This window comes from Mauremys reevesii, linkage group 16 (genome assembly GCF_016161935.1).
Source record: "Mauremys reevesii isolate NIE-2019 linkage group 16, ASM1616193v1, whole genome shotgun sequence".
NCBI classification, from domain to species: Eukaryota; Metazoa; Chordata; order Testudines; family Geoemydidae; genus Mauremys; species Mauremys reevesii.
The window spans coordinates 27105529-27121827 of NC_052638.1; the positions used below are offsets into that span (position 1 = coordinate 27105529).

At 41.1% G+C, this 16299-nt stretch overlaps 2 protein-coding genes across 5 annotated transcripts in view; one reads left to right on the plus strand and one right to left on the minus strand.

Annotated features, from left to right (window-relative positions):
- CDH16 (cadherin 16) overlaps positions 1–16299 on the plus strand; it is a 56601-nt gene that overhangs the window by 21424 nt on the left and 18878 nt on the right. For both annotated transcript variants that reach the window (XM_039503929.1, XM_039503930.1), the window contains 5 exons: positions 999–1149; positions 1958–2188; positions 3771–3847; positions 6235–6423; positions 13371–13618. In XM_039503929.1, coding sequence (XP_039359863.1) covers positions 999–1149; positions 1958–2188; positions 3771–3847; positions 6235–6423; positions 13371–13618 — 896 coding nt within the window. The remainder of the gene's footprint in view (positions 1–998; positions 1150–1957; positions 2189–3770; positions 3848–6234; positions 6424–13370; positions 13619–16299) is intronic.
- Positions 112–16299, minus strand: part of PDP2 (pyruvate dehyrogenase phosphatase catalytic subunit 2) — a 125585-nt gene continuing 109397 nt past the window's right edge. For all 3 annotated transcript variants that reach the window (XR_005589131.1, XR_005589130.1, XR_005589133.1), the window contains one exon: positions 112–188. The gene's annotated coding sequence lies outside the window, so the exon portion shown is untranslated. The remainder of the gene's footprint in view (positions 189–16299) is intronic.

Below are 16299 nucleotides of genomic sequence, written 5' to 3' on the forward strand. Positions count from 1 at the left end.
GCCATAGTATTTATAGCAGGAGGCCTGGACCTTCCATATAGTTGGAAAGCCTCCAAGCTGGCATTTGGGTTTCTAAAGTATCACTGATGGTAGAAAGTAGACAAGTTTTACCTTCAAACTCTAGATTCTGATCCCTGGAACGTATAAAGCTGATAGCACCGTGTCCAATGAAGTGAGGGTCTAGAGACCTGTTACAAAAAACAAACAAACAACCAAACAAACAAAAACAACCCACTTTATCATATTGTAATTTGAACCTTGATCAATACTTGTCTGCATGGTTTATAAATAGAATGAAATTTTGGCTCTGTCTTTCAGAGGCATGCTAGTCCAGAAATGATTAGCTCATGGGACAAAGGCTCATGTTCCGGATATGATCCAAGATTGTTTTGGTAAAGCTTAGTTTCCAAGTCAGACTGTGCTGGTAACTCAGCTGTTTATAGTACCCACTGTCATGGTTCACATGCAGCACAGAGTTTCATAAGAATTAATTTCATATGGATCACTTCCCCTAGCTGGAGGGACAATCTGTAGCACAGGAAAGGGGAGAGAATTTTAAATATTACGGGTCCAGTCCTACACTCTTCAGCAGAACTCCCATTGGTTTCAATAGGAGATTTGCCAGATTAAGTAGTGCAAAATTAGGCCCTATGTAACCCATAAGAAGTTTCATAGGAAAGTTCTATACAGTGTAATAGCGAATGGTAACCAGTCTATATAATTTGTCACAGAATTATATCCCTTCTATAATAGTCTATAGCATGGCTTAAAAATCTTAAAGAAAGCATCTCATTCTCTATTGAATTCTGCAGACTTAGGGTAATCTCTATAGAACTCCCATATAATATATACAGAAGCATATTGGTTCTATCCCCATTCCACTGAGTAGACTTTTCTAAAAGGGCAAATATAAATGTTAAGTTCTATTAAATGAATAAAGTTGATTAAATCTTAGGTTAATTATAATTTTTCTTATGAATTCATTTGAACATTGTCAGTATGAGATTCAGATTTTTGCTGAGAACAAGGATGGAATGCTGTACAATGAGCCACTAGAGCTCCTGCTAACAGTGATGGATGAGAACGACAATGGGCCAGTATTCTCCCAGGAAATTTATCAGGTAGAACTTGAGGAGAACACAGCCAAAGGTGAGAGTTGTCTGTCTGTGGCATCACAGGACGCAAAATGCTTATGGTGGCCAACATGTGGATAGAAGCAATACTGATAAGATGACCGTTCTCTACCCCAGGCCCAGTCATACAGTTCTTACAAAGCAAGACTTCAGTGAGAGCGTTGCCTGCACAAGAGGCAGGAGGTATAATTCAGAGGGTCATAGATTTTTTTAAGGCCAGAAGGGCCATTAGGATCCTCTATTCTGACCTAAAATAAAATGCAAGGAGAGCATTTGAACTCAGTCCCCTTGCATTCAGAGGGGAGTGCGTGTTCCCTTAAGCCACCATGTGAGCTCCATCAAGAGGTGGGTTATGGCAAACTAAACACTTTGTGAATCTTGTATTCACCTTAAAACATAAAAATTAAATATAAACCAGTAGGACTAGTAAAAAAGGGAAATGAAAACCTTTGTAATTTAATCATTGGAAAATTTGGCAACTATATTACCTAAAATGGTAACTGCCTGTACTAAATGGGCGTGTTCCAAAATGTCCTTTTGTCTAGTTTCTTGTTTTGGTTGTATTCCTGTGAAGATATAATGTGCCATCATATTCACTGAATCCTGTATATTAAGAAGAAATTGCTCCAAACTGCAGATCAAAATACACTGATCTTGGGGAAAGTTTGGATCTGGTTCTAAATGTTGCCACTTAGGCTCATCTCTTATGCTAACTGAAGAGTTGAAATGACAAATAAATCACTGCTTTAAAAAGTCATTTTTTTAATTGCTGTGTTTATAGTTCCTTTATTCACTGGTAACTGGTGATGTTTCTCTGCATACAGGGAGTGAGATTATCAGAGTAAACGCAGAAGATGCTGATGACCCAAAGACCAACAATGCTAAAATTGCTTATGAGATATTAAGCCAGGAGCCTCAAGGGTCGGAAGGCTTTTTATTTCATATTGGGAAAGACAGTGGAGTGATAACATTACAGGATTCCAAACTGAAGACCAATGCTGCAAAGTACTATCACCTCCTTGTTCTCGCAGCAGATCTTGCTGGGAATGAAGGGGGTATGTTTTCTGAAGGATCATGGGATCTGAGCAGTGATTTGTTATTAACCTGTTGCAGTGCCCAATGTAAAAAACAAAACACCCTCACCTAAAACAAACACTCCCTCAGTTAAATACATTGATCAAATTGCAGATGGCATGAAATTGTCACAACATGCATCACTTTCCAGAACTGAAATTCAATAAGTCCAAAAACGATTGCCTTTTCTGGGAAACTGCTCAGTATAGTAGGTCTCCTACATGTAAATATTTAGTCAGACAGTAGCTGTGGCATTCACATTCTGCATACAAATTTGTTATGAGGCACACTATCATGAATCGAGATGATTAGTTAGCGATCGCCCAGTGACACGGCACCATTGGAGCTCCTGAACCTGCTGGTTTAAGTCACGGGGTGCAGCTCAGCGACTGCAACACTTGCAGTTTCTATAACATTTCATGGGAGGATCTCAAAGCACTTTACAAATACTAAAGGCCACTTATGAGTCTGGTAGTACACCCGTGCAAAGAATAAGAAGTGACTGTTCATCCCCAAACTGGGTACTGGCATTGCCAGACTGTGTGAAGGGGTGGGAGGAAGAGCAGCTGCTGCTAGGCTGCAGAGATGGGTTGGGAGTGGGCGGGCAGGCAGGCAGAAGTAGTGAGAGGAGCCTGAGGACTGCCCCTGCAATGGGCCAGCCTGTGCAGCTGAGCTGTAAGGGAGGAACAATAAGCTAAACCAATAAAAGGACTTCCACAGTTGACCTTCTCCAGGAGCCAAGCACAGGTCAGGCTGTCTGTTAGAGTCCTAGTTTGGTTCCTGGCACAGCTCTGCGCTGCACCTTACTCAGGCTGGATTGTAAAGTTTCAGTCTCTCTCCAGTGAAATTAACCTCCTGCCTTCCTGGGAAAAACATGAGTTTTATTAACACTTTGTACAAGGTGGCAGAGCCAGGACTAGAATTCAAGAGCCAGATTCTCAGCTACTGTAAAGTGGTGTAACCCCAGTGAAGTGAATGGAGCTCTGTTGATTTAAACCAGCTGAGAATCTGGTCTCAGTCTCATCTGCTAACCAAGGTATCTTGCTCCCTCCCACATGCAGATTATAGTGTTAAAACACATTGCAACCCTTGGAGAGAAAAAAAATAGTCCCTGAACTCTTGTGAGTGATCACATGCACTAGAGCCAGACCGTACAACTGAGGGGGAGGCAGGATTTCATCCTGGAATGGCTGAGGTACAGAAGAGAGGGAGTGAAAGATTATTTTTAAAGTGGATCGGTGTGTCATATGTTTTAGATAATCTTTTTAGATTTGTGTGCACACACATTGAAATACAGACAATTCTGGAATTAAGGAACTGCTATTTCAACTCCCATTTATGATGTCTACACACAGCACCCAGACTTTGCTCTCCTGGCTTTTGTAGTCTTCAGATTCAGATCAGGCCCTGAATAGAAACAAGATTATCATCTCCTCTCAAAAGCACAATATTCCTGACTCTGTACCAGGCATCCCAGACATCCTTCCATTACAGAATAGCTGCTTCTGCATCAAATATTTATTTTGGTCAAGAAATCTGAAAAAATCCTCTGTTTGTTTCCAGGTCTCAGCAGCACTTGTACAGTCTTGATCAAAGTTGTGGATGTAAATGACAGCCCTCCTGTATTCTCACAGACAAAGGTAACTCTCTTAGTATGCGAGTGATTTACAATACGTGTAGATCAGTGACTGGGAAGATATGATATGGTCTTAAAGACATCCACAAAGTGATGAATATTACAGCACTGTAAAGACACATGCTGTATTCTCCCCTCAGTTCTATTGATGAAAGGAATCCAGAGCACATTAGATTCAACAGTCCAAGCAAGAAAGATAAAAATGTAGTCTAGGTATTATGTCGTCTTTATTAATGAAGGAACACACACCAATGTCCATCATAGGTGGGCAGGGGCACACCTGGGTAGGTATATGCATGCATGCTTGTGTTTGTGAATGGGTATGTGAGTGCATGGATGCATATTTTTGTGCATGGGTGGGTAGGTGCGGGCTTGTGTTTGTGCACGTTTTATTTGTGTCTTGTACATGTGTATTGGTGTGTTTATAAAAGGCGTCTGCAGTTTTGGACTGTTGCATTCAAGTGAGGATGCATTTTTGATGAGCAGCATGTAGTTTTGTCAGCTTTGTGTCTGTATGGTTGGGCTGTATATGCAGGTGTGCATGTGGATGTATGTGTGGGTGGGTTCCTGCGCGTGTGTTTGTGTATGTGTAGGTGCATAGATAGTTGGTATGTAGTTGTATTGGTGTGTATTTATACATCTGTATTTTCCAATTCGAGATACTGTTCTCCTCCCCTACTCATCGCAGAACTGATAACTAAGGGAACACCCATAACCCTCTTAGAAGAGCAGGGTGTGTGCACGTAGGGGTAGTTCTGTGCACAGGGAGTGACAGTACTGACAACAGCAGATGTTCAAAAACCATGAGTCTGGCCCCGCAAATTAGATTATCTTAAAAAAAAACACAAAATTTTGAAAAAATAAATATGCGGCTCTTCAACCCCACCCTTTTCTAATTTTTGAACTTGTAGGAGGTAACACTCCAGTCACAGTTTTAAGCTTTTCTCCACACATAAAAGAGCAAAAACGTACTCTTCATATTTTTTTAAATAAAGGCTGAGATTGTCACATAATCACCTGTCTCTGGGAGCTGGGCTATAAGCAGACCACTAGATATCGCACGACTCTCAAAATCATGAGCCTTAACAACACTGAATTGGGTGTATAAAGACACAAAGAATTGGTAAAACACTGAGAAGCGACTTGTGAAACTTTTAACGGCAGGTCAGAGTTTTGACTGACTGTAACAGCTTTGACAACATCCCATTTACTGATTGCAACATTATTTTACAAAAGCAAAGGCTCGCTTGCTTCACACAAATGGTGCTGATGAACTGAGTACTACTTCAAAAAGAACAACAACAGATTTTGCTTGTAATTTCAATGTTTCCCTGGGTTGCTTAAGGGTAAAATAAACACAGCACAAAACACAGAAGCGATTCCAAGTGCTCTTGATTAATATCAGCCCTGTTAAGATGTTGTCACTCTTATTATAGAAGGTGCAATGTTTGATCTCAGTGGGGACAGAATTCAAAGATTAACACACCAGAGTTGGAAACTTTGTTCTGATAGCTAGCTGTCAAAGGAGTGCTGACATCTTACAGAATGGCACCCTGGTGCACTGAATATAATGCAAATAACCCTGTAGCTTAATCACTTCCATACGGAGATAGATATAGTAAAGGTTAAGGGTAGGATTTTCAAACATGCTCAGTGTTGGTCTAACTATGCTCTCATTTAAGTCAGGGATAAAACTCTCATTGACTTCAGTGGGAGCAGGATTAAGTGTTTTTGAAAATCCTTCCCTTAATGTCTATGTATTAGACCTGGCACTTTATCACTATGTTAATTTACTATTTCTAAGGTTATAATAACAAATGCATTTACAAATCAATTCAGATACGTAGTGCTAGAGAGTCAAAGACCTGTCACAGTTAAAAAAAAAAAAAAAAAAGGAGAGTTGGTATGGACTTAAGCTACTACCGTGCTTATTTACCATTTATATAAAAACTGGCTGCCTACAAATTGTGCACATAACTTGTCTATGCAACATATTTATATTACTGTAACCTCCTCCTCCTCCTTCCCTCATCCCCTCCATTTCCTTTATAACTACTTGGTATGTTCATATGTAAGATCACTGGGGCATGGATAATTTCCTCTACATGGCTGTACAGCTCATAGCACAATAGGACTTCTAGACACTATCATAATAGGAATAATGCAAATAATACGGGTAAACCAAATCCTAGTTAAACCAATCCTAGATTAAATAAATAGAGAGAGACTGTCCAGTAATCATCCTATACTTATAACCACTGGTGCAATCATCATGTCTTATACCAACTTCTTTTCTTCTACTGCACCTAAAAGTAACCTGAGGGAAAGTGTAAAACAGTAGCACAATAAGAAATAGAACTTCTGGTTTTTCTTTCATCTTTTTAAATGCAGTATGGGCCGTTCAGTTTTCCTGAGGATACAGAAGTAGGTACATTAATAACAACCATTACAGCAACAGACGCGGATGAAGAGATGAAGTTCAAGTTCGTAAACTTTTCCGTGGAATCAGGAAATGAAGATGAAACTTTCAAAATTCTAAGCAATCCACAAAATGGCACAGCCAGCATCTGGCTTGAAAAGGTACTATGTACTTTTAGTCTGGAACATGGTCACAGAAATGTGTGTGTGTGTGTGTGTGTGTAAGAACTATGTTTAATTTAAACTATGTTTAAATTTGCTCAGCTCGGTAGGCTGCGCCACTATTTTAATATACTCCTTTTTACCACCTCCTATTCCTTCTACACCCCTTTCCTCCAGCCAGTCAATTACACTAATATAGATTCCCTTAGACTTAGTGTGCCAAAATTGGAGGCAATGTGTAACTGGGTGTGGGGTACCTATTTGTAAGTGAGTGAGAATGTAAAGAGTGAAGGCTTGTCTACACAGAGATTTAGTGCACGGCCAGCCAGAGTGAAAAGCTACAGAGGACTAGCTTGCCATACACTAACTAGCCATGTGGATCCTGCTACCACACACTAAAAGTTCTGAAGTGACAGCAGTATGTCAAAGTGCACTATAGAACTTTTAGTGTGTGGTACCAGGATCCACACAGCCAATTAGAGTATGGCAAGCTAGTGCACTATAGATTTACACGTGGGCTTGCCATGCATTAACTCCCCCTGTAGACAAACACTGAGTCTTGGCTGGTTTTACTCATAAGGTATAAATTACGGCAGTTTAGTGTCACTTCTGAATTAAAACCCCTGTGCCAGATTCTGATCTCAGTTCCTCCAAAGTAAATGTAGAGTAATTCTAATGACTTTAGTAGAGTTATTCTGCATTTCCTCTGATGGAACCAAGAACAGAATCTGCCCAGTCATGTCCTGTTCCGTGTCATGAGACTGGCTCTCCTGAAAAGTGTTAGGCAGTTGGTCTCTTGCTGAGACAACAGCACCATATTGATAACAGAATTGTTTTAATTTAATATACTTTTATTTAGTCAGTACTTAGCACTCTCTCTAGTCACTACAGTTTTCCTTTGTCTTGTGGCACCATATGATAAGGTAAATGCCATTAGCACTGAATTGTCTGAACCTGGATGAATCCGACCAGCTCTAAATGACATCCAGATTCTACTCAAAGTGTATGAACATATCTTGATGGCAGTCTCACCCATCTCTGGTTTATGGTTTAATGAGGGGAGGGGTTACTGAGACTTTAGAAGCAGCCCAGCCCTACCTCCAAACATTAAATCCAAGGGGCTTTTGTTCTGAATTTCTTTTAAGCATATATAGTGTTTGTGAAAGATGCCCAACTGTCAGACCTAGGCCATGTCTTAATTGCTAAAAAAAAAAGGTGCATTTTTTACCTTGTGGTATCTAATGCACGTGAGTTATCCTGAGGTAAAAACACAGTGAATACAAGGCAAGTTTTACGACAAGTTAAGCTAGGCGAAGTCAGCACTAAATCCTCGCCTGGGGTTGACCTTATGTAGTTTACCTCGTGGTAAAACTAAAGTGCCTTGTCTTCACTGTGTTTTTACCTCAGGATAGCTTACACACGTTAGTTACCCTGACATAAAAAAATAAAATGCTTCTTTTTTAGCAATGAAGACAAGCCCCCTAGAAAGGATTGTCCATCTACCTTGTATTTTAAAAGGCTCATGTGATGTCTAATGTTCCACCATCCGTATCCAAAAAGGAGGCACTATGAAACTTATCTTTTTTTCTTCTTTCTTTTTCTAACTTGATACTTCATTTTTCTGAGGATCCACAAAAAGAGTCGAGTTAATGGGCACTAAGCTAAAAAGAACTTCTGCGATAGGAAAAAGGAGCTAGGAAATCTCTGCTTACAATGGCCTTAACACTTCTGGGAGGAATTCTGTGCTAAAATACCACTGGTACCAATTGTGGGAGCACTAGTTTAGCCAGGGCTCTAGGCAGCTGCTGATGTTTTAAGCATGGTATTGTCTAACCCTGGTCAAGGTCTACATGACATGCTGCTAATGAACATCAATGACCACTAGTGCGCCTACCAGTAGGGTGACCAGATGTCCCGATTTTATAGGGACAGTCCTGATTTTTAGGTCTTTTTCTTATATAGGCTCCTATTACACCCCACCCCATCCCAATTTTTCACATTTGCTGTCTGGTCACCCTTCCTACCAGTGGTTGTCTCAATAGAAAATTTGAAGAAAAACAGACAAGGCTGTGAGCAGGGTTATAGCTAACTCCTCATTCCTATGACAGATATTCCTTTTACTCTGCTCTTTTGTAGGGAGCCAGCAGAATGCAGTATAAAGTTACAGGAGAAAGGTGGGGAAAAGACAATAATACACAACTTTCTAGAACTTTGGAGTTAAAATATTTCCTTTCTTATAAAAAAAATCTCTAAACTCCTAGGAATTAAGTTTTGGTTTTTCTATTCACTTTAATCTGGCAATTTTGGCTTGAATTAAAAGAGTAAGTGATCAACTACAGACTGAGTATATAATGAAGTCATTGCATTGTTAAATAACAAGCAACAGAAGTAGTCATTTGGCCATCGTCCCTAGGAAAGGAGATTGCCATTAGAGATCTGACCCTGCACTCCTTGACTTCGGTGGGAATTTTGCCTGGTTAAGGACTGTATGATTGAGCCCTTCTATATTATCATGTATCCATTTTTCTTCTGCATTCAAGAAGGAACAAACAAAGCCATAAGAAGGCAATGAGGGTTCTGTCCTGGGACCATATGAGTCACTAATAAATAAAGGCAACAAAGGAGATTAACTTTTAGTAATTATATAATGCAGTACAGCCTTATTGGTTTATTTCTGTGTAAACCAGTCTTACCTTTCCATTGACGTCAGTGAAAGGGTAAAAGCTTGGCTTTTCAGTGTCATCACTGCAAGTGCTGATATACTGCTGTCTGCTGAAGAGTAAGTGATCATTTCCTTTCAGTGAAGTCAGCTAAAGCCTTACCTTTTTACTTGCCATGTGCCACTTACAAGGACAGTTAAGCCCTTGAAAAAAGTTAGTGGCATAATGTTAAACATAATATTTAAAAACTAGGGGCTCAGTGGCACAGAGCTTCATTTTTAGCATATGACTTTGTATAGCACAGAAGTGAGAGGTCATAAGCAGTATAGGAAAAGTTCAAATAGTTCTTTGTCCAAATTGCAGTGTCTGGGTCATAAATACTAGAGTTCGGCGGTATCGGCTGAATACCTGGTGGACAAATACACCCTCTAATATCACAGTTGGGAGTCCTAGCTCAGGAGACAGCCAGGAGGGGATGTGGCAAGTTAAGTTTGAGATGAACTTTGCTGAACTGCATGGAGAACCTTGCACCATCCCTGGCTTGAGCCAGTCAGTATTTCACTGTCATGAGTTGCAAATTCTGGCCTTTAGACTGCAGCAGACATCTCACTTACCTGAGCGCTTGAGTTGCTGTGAGGGTCTCCCCCTTTAGAACAGCAGGGGGACGGAGAACCCAATTGTCAGGAACAATGTGATGAGAATGAATCAGAGAAAGCAGCTCTTGAATCAACACATTTCTTTGTGGGATTCAGCCACCGAGAGTGCTAGACCCTAAAACCTGAAACACAAAACGCTAACCCTGCCTACAATGCTCTATAGGCATAAACCACAAGCCATGATCCAGAACCCATTGAAGTCAGTACAAAGACTCCCATGAATTTCAATGGGCTTTGATCAGGCCCTGGCACAAAATTTAAGGGGTAAATTCTAATCTTGATAACAGGGATATCAGACCAAATTCCACCGTCAGATTAGCATATCACTGGAGTTAATGGGGTAGCTGAAATCCCATACACGTATCTGAAGACCGCATTCGGCTCATAGCCAAGATGGAAATTACACAGAAGAATCCCCTTGTATCTCTGCACCAAAGCAGAGGGTACTGAGCACAACGCCAGGAACACCTGAGTTCTAATCCTCTGACATTAATTTCTAGTTGCTATGCAGCCTTGTCACTTTGTCTCAAGTCTCAGTTTCCTCATCCCTAAAATGGGAATTACACAATTCACTTACCTCAGAAGGTAGTGAGGATTAGTTAGTTAAAAAGCATGATGAAGCTTATTGAAAATGTAAGTGCTAAGTGTAATTATTATTGCCGGAGAATGCTTAAAACTATGGTTAAACCTACTGGGAGAGTAATCTATCAATCTTCCTGTCTTCTCACAAGATTATAGTTCAGAGAGATACTATAACAGAGATAGCTACACATAATCAAAGGTAATCAGTAGGAGAAAGGAAGGAATCCTGAACCAAAAAGTGAGTTGCAGCCAATCCCAGAGTGCTGTTTCAATCCATGCTTGTATTTATTTGGTCTGTGTTTTAAAAGTTGCCCTTACAGAATGATGATGATTACATTATTCTAATCTCATTTTAAATCTTTGAGAGGAATGTTAACTTTGTGTTAGTGTTTAGTAAACTAACAGGGTTACTAATAATTCTACCCCATCTCTATGGTTTGTTTGCTCCCTGACGCAAGCCAGGCACATCTGGAAGTAAATCATTGCCAGTCCAAGAGAGTTGTAAAACCAAGATTCTATCAAGTCATCATTGTTTTTAGAGTGCTCCTCCTCCCTAGCTCTGATTTGAGGCCCTTGGTTTTCTTGTCAGAAGTCCTGGTTGGCTTCGCAGGGACTTCCCCTTTCCTCCCTCCCTCACGCCTACTCCCTTCTCCTTTTTAGGGGCTTTTTTGGGATGGGGGTTAATTTGCTGATTTTTAACATATAAGGAAATGAGAAATTAAAGCATTTTCTGTATCTAAACAAATAAACACATTAGAAGTGAGTTTCAACTACAATCAGACTTGAAAAGAGAGCAGAAGATGGGTCTCTCAGAGTATGTCTACACTGGAGCAGGATATATAATTTCCAGCAAGGGTCAGCATACCTACACTAGTTCTGATCAAGCTAGTGAGCGGAAAGTTACAATAATGTCACAACAGCATGGGTGTCAGAATGGGTTAGCTGCCCCGAGTACAATCTGTGTGAAACTCTAGGCACGTACTCAGGCAACTAGCCCGTCCCAATGCCTGTGCCCTGCTATGTCTGCACTGCCATTCTTAGCATGCTAGCTCCATCAAAACTAGCCCAGATATGCCTACTCAAGTGCCACTGTAAACATATCCTAACACTGACTCCTCTTTGCGACCTGGGGCAAGTGGCTCTGCTTCAGTTTTCCATCTGGAAAATGGGGATAATAGTGTTTATCAACCTTGTATTGTGGTTGTCAGGATTCATTAATGTCTGTAAAAAAACCAAAAAACTTGGAAGACAAAAGTATTAGATCGGTGTTAAGTAGTGGCAGTAGCAATCTATATTTATATGTAAAAACGTCAGACAACCATTGTAGTTTATAGGTAGAATAAAATGAAATATTTTACAGTGCCTAATAATTTAAATTTATACAGCACCAGGATTTCACTTCAAACACATTATCAATTACTTCCTTAGGGCTTGATAACTGGAGTCAGAGGCAAAGCTTCCATTGATTTCAGTGGCACAGAATCGGGTCATTATTAAATACATATTAGCCCCACTTTACCCACAGGAAAGATGAAACACAGACATGAAATGACTTGAGCAAGGTCCCCAAGTGACTCAGCAGCAGATCTGGGAATAGAACCAGTATCTCCTGACTCCCAGTAGTGTGCTTAACCAGCATACCGCACTTCCTCTCTGGAATGAAAGAGGCAGTGTTATATTTTTGTATTTTGCCTCTTTCCACCAGTTCAGTATACTAGAGGAATACTTACAAAACAAGTTAGTTTCTTAGCAGGGGGATTTCAATGCACACAGAGGAGGCGGAATGCTCACAGAGTATTGTGCCATGACCAAATAAGGAAGAAAGGAGATTTCTACAGCCAAGCCTTAGTGAAATATTGCATATAATGGGCATCTCTCTCAGCTATTCCTGCTGTGCTTGCTGACCTGCAGGTTTACATGTTAAACCACAAGTGCTAATAATGTAATGGGAAACCCTTTCACAAATGGACTAAGATATTTGATAGTAATGGTCCAAAACACAAGAGTAATTACTGTAATATTTTTATAGAAGGGACTTGAAAGATTTATTACGCATAATACAACATAAATGCCTTGAGGTGTAAGCCCCCAGTCAAAATACCTGAAGGCAGAACTCAGCTCTAAGAATTAGAGAAGGGCTGGTATTGAGATTAAGTTTAGGGCAGGGTTTGAATTTGGCCTAAGTGTCAAAGTGTTTGAAGTCTCAAATTCTCACCATTTGAAGCTGTCATGGAAAAAGTCTGTTCTCAGGAAATTTAACTCACAGACAACCCAAATTACATCCCTTCTAGTTTTGGACCCAACCCAGAACAAAAATCTAGACATTTGTTTGGATCTGGCAATTCAAATTTCCACTCAGTGAAATTCAAAGGGCTTTAGATATAGGTGGCTGGTTTCAGTGCATCTCTGTTAAGGATTCAGATGACACACTTATTTCATTCCTATTTTTTTAAATAATTCAAAAACACAGTGATTGAAATGGCTTACCTTTAAATATGGTTACTTACAAAAACAGCTAATTGGAAAGTGGTTTCTCCCCATGGAAAATTTTGACTTTGTGGCAAAAAATTTAAAAGCAAAAATTTCTAGTCAAAATGGTACCACAGTGCCTCAAGGGAGTTGTAGTTTATATGCTTTGTATCCCCTCTCTCTTTTTTGGTCTGGGCTTCTTGGCCAGACTACATCTCCCACAATGCACCACAATCTCCTTTCTTGTGGAGCCACAGCCAGCTGAACTTCATGGGATTCTTTAGTGTTGGTGCGTCATGGGAGATGTAGTCTGGTGAGGGAACCTGGCCCATAGAGGAGGATAGGGGCATGAGGCAGATAGACTACAACTGTTGCTATGAGGCAACAGCATTTCTGAATTTAAACTTCTTTGCGTTTGAGTGTTCAGCTTTTCAATTGAAAGACAATGTTTTCCACCGAAAGCAGCTGCTTTTAGTGCAAAACTTCATTCAGTCACAAAACCCGATTTTCTATCAAAAAATTCATCAGGAAATTTTTGACCAGCCTGATTAACAAAGACACCCAATTAATTTGATTACAGGAATTTGACTACGAAACTGTTCAGGAGTATGTTTTGATTGTCTCAGTGAGAAATGATGAAGAACTGGTTGGGAAAGAGCAGGATGCCAGCTCTACAGCTACAGTGCATGTGTTGGTTAAGGATGTAAACGAAGCACCAGTGCTTACACAGAAAAGGTATGAGGTCAGCATACCAGAAAGCATAGCGTTGGGAACAGTGCTACTGACTGTTAAGGCTACTGATCCTGACATCCACACACCATCCTTAAGGTAAGACTTTCCCATTATCTGATTAGATTGCGCTATGTTGCATCCTTTGGGACTGATGGTTTTTTAAAGTGCTCTGAAATGTTCTCAGTTGAAGAGCCCGAAATGATGTGTTCAGTTAACGTGGTTGTTTCTGGTGCTTCGACATGGCGTTTAGCCAGGGGTGAAAGTAACTTAAAGGAGTTACCGGTACGCCGGTGTCCTGAGCGGAGCATGGCCTCAACCAGAAGAGGCGTGGCCTCAACCAGAAAAGGCGTGGCCTTTCAAGTTTTAAAGGGCCTGGGGGTCCGGCTGTGGCTGGGAGTCCCAGGGCCTTTAAATCACCGCAGAGCTACCAGTGCAGAGGTGGCTGGGAGCCCTGGGGCTCAGGGGCAAATTAAAGGGCCTGGGGCTCCAGCTGCTGTGGAGCACTGGGCCCTTTAAATCACCACAGGAGCCCTGCCACTGCTACTCCAGGGCGGCAGGGCTCGGGCTAGGGCTGGGGAAGTGGCAGCAGTACCGGCTTACTTTCACCTCTGTGTTTAGCCCATCGGCAGGCATCATTAGCGACAGCCACTCCTGGCCTCATTCTTTGATATACGGGACAACCACTTTCAGTAATGAATCTATAACCATGAAATGACAACACCTTGAACTAGAATAATCACACTAGGGAATTTATCACACTAAGGAACTGTAGGAGGTGATGCCTGGAGAGAACTGGCTGATCAAAAAGAATAATATGAGATGCTGGCATGCTTGTGATTTTAGAGGGAAATAATGTGTTATTTCAACCCAAAAGGACATTCCCCACCCTGGCAACTTTCCAACATGTGGGGCCAGCCCCTACCCTCAGAAAAGCCCCATGCAGGGTGGAGTGGGTGGCATTGTGAATTTCCCCTAGAAGGGAGCCAAAGGGGTGAAGGTTGAGTCCAAAACACCACATCCACACATTGATGGATCCATGACTGGGAGGAATGTGGCTGGGCAGTGAGGAAGCAGAAGAAAAGCACCATACCACACTCAAACTTGTAGGGATTTCCTTATGTCTGATACTGCCATCTCCAGTCCAGATCCAGATGGACAGACTGCTGCGGAGTTGAATAGGCAATAGATCAAGCCCTGTGTTATCAGTTTCCTAAGCCGGTGACTACTCTGCACTATAAAACAACCTGAGGGACAGAGGTAGATAGAAGTGAGTTACAGTGAGAGCACACAACTGCCCCAGCCCTCCCTGGCTCCCCCAAGATCCATGAGAATTCCCTATGGGGTTTTGAGGGCTATACCCACACCTCTCCTGCTAGTAGCAATGAAGTAAATCCACCCCTAAGTTAAAGGGATGATCTGTAGAAAACTGAGTTGAAACATGTAGACTTTATTCGGGCTTTTCCTATGTAGGCCATAATCTGGCTCCTGTTTCGGCAATGCAGTACCCACGCTTTCATAAATATGATCACATTTATATCCTTCACTATGTGAATAAACGTAAAAGCCAAGTATAAGGAATGCTAACTGCAAGATAATTTTGTTCATTCAGACATGTGGAGTTTGTTTCCCTAATGATGCTGGAGAGGTTGTCAAATTAACACATGAGCAGGAAGTGCATGTACCAGCATGTGAGCATTACCTTTAAACTGGGGACAGTAGATAGAAAAAGATATTTATAGATGAATACATTCAGAATGCTAAACTCATCTGCATTAGCCCATGAAGCATGGGTTTGGCTTTTTTTTTTTACCAAATGGAAGCTTAACAGTTCATTTTTTATTCAAAACATAAAATGGAAATTGTAATTGTTTGAAGAGCATCCACGGCAAGAGAGAATGAAAAATTCTCACATGTTTTAGAGGCACATGTTTGGATTTCTGGCTAAAATGGAGGAGGTAAATTATAGATGCCCTGGCACCCTGCCGGAAAGCAAGCAGAAATTAATGAGCCAGTGTATAATTTCCTTCAAAGCACAGTCTACAGTTCAAATTACCTCTTATTTGTTCCTGTAAATGTGTACCCAAACAGCATTAAAGTAAGGACACAATTTTAATCTGATCCTTTTAAAAACGGATTAACCACTGGTCTAGTAGTGTTCAATATTAAATATAAATTCAAAGGGAATCCTACCCAGCAGATTCCTGGGGGTCTTCAAAATTCTGGATTTCCATTTTGTACCCAGTACTTGAAATACAGTTTTCCCTGGGAAAGCCAGAGTTAACTTCTGAAAGTGCTGCCTGGCTCTATTCCAAATGCATGCTACAACATGCTAGCATGGTCTCATCCTCTCCCGTTTTGGCTATTGCAGCCTTCTCCTCTCTGCCCTTTCTAACATCCCTCTCATCCCCCTCAGGTTCATTTTCTGGCTCCTTTCTCCACCATATCAGATATCCTGAGTATCAAAGTCCATGAATATGCAGGTGGAGATTCTTTCAATGTGATGGAATTGTCAGCTGGCACAGACTTGGTGTAGCCAGCTCCAGGAATCCTCCTTGCAGCACACTCTGGAGCCAGGAGCATGCTGGGATGGAGCGCTGATGAAGCTGATGATCTGGCCCTAAAAACTCCACCACTGCCCATCAGTCAGACAGTACATCAGATTGAAAACAGTGGTGTGCATCTCTCTCCACCCCCACCTCTTCTGCCCATCACCCATAACTGGTCCATAACTCTTCACCTGTAGCAATAAAAAGCATCACTTTTGTGAATCAGGCCCA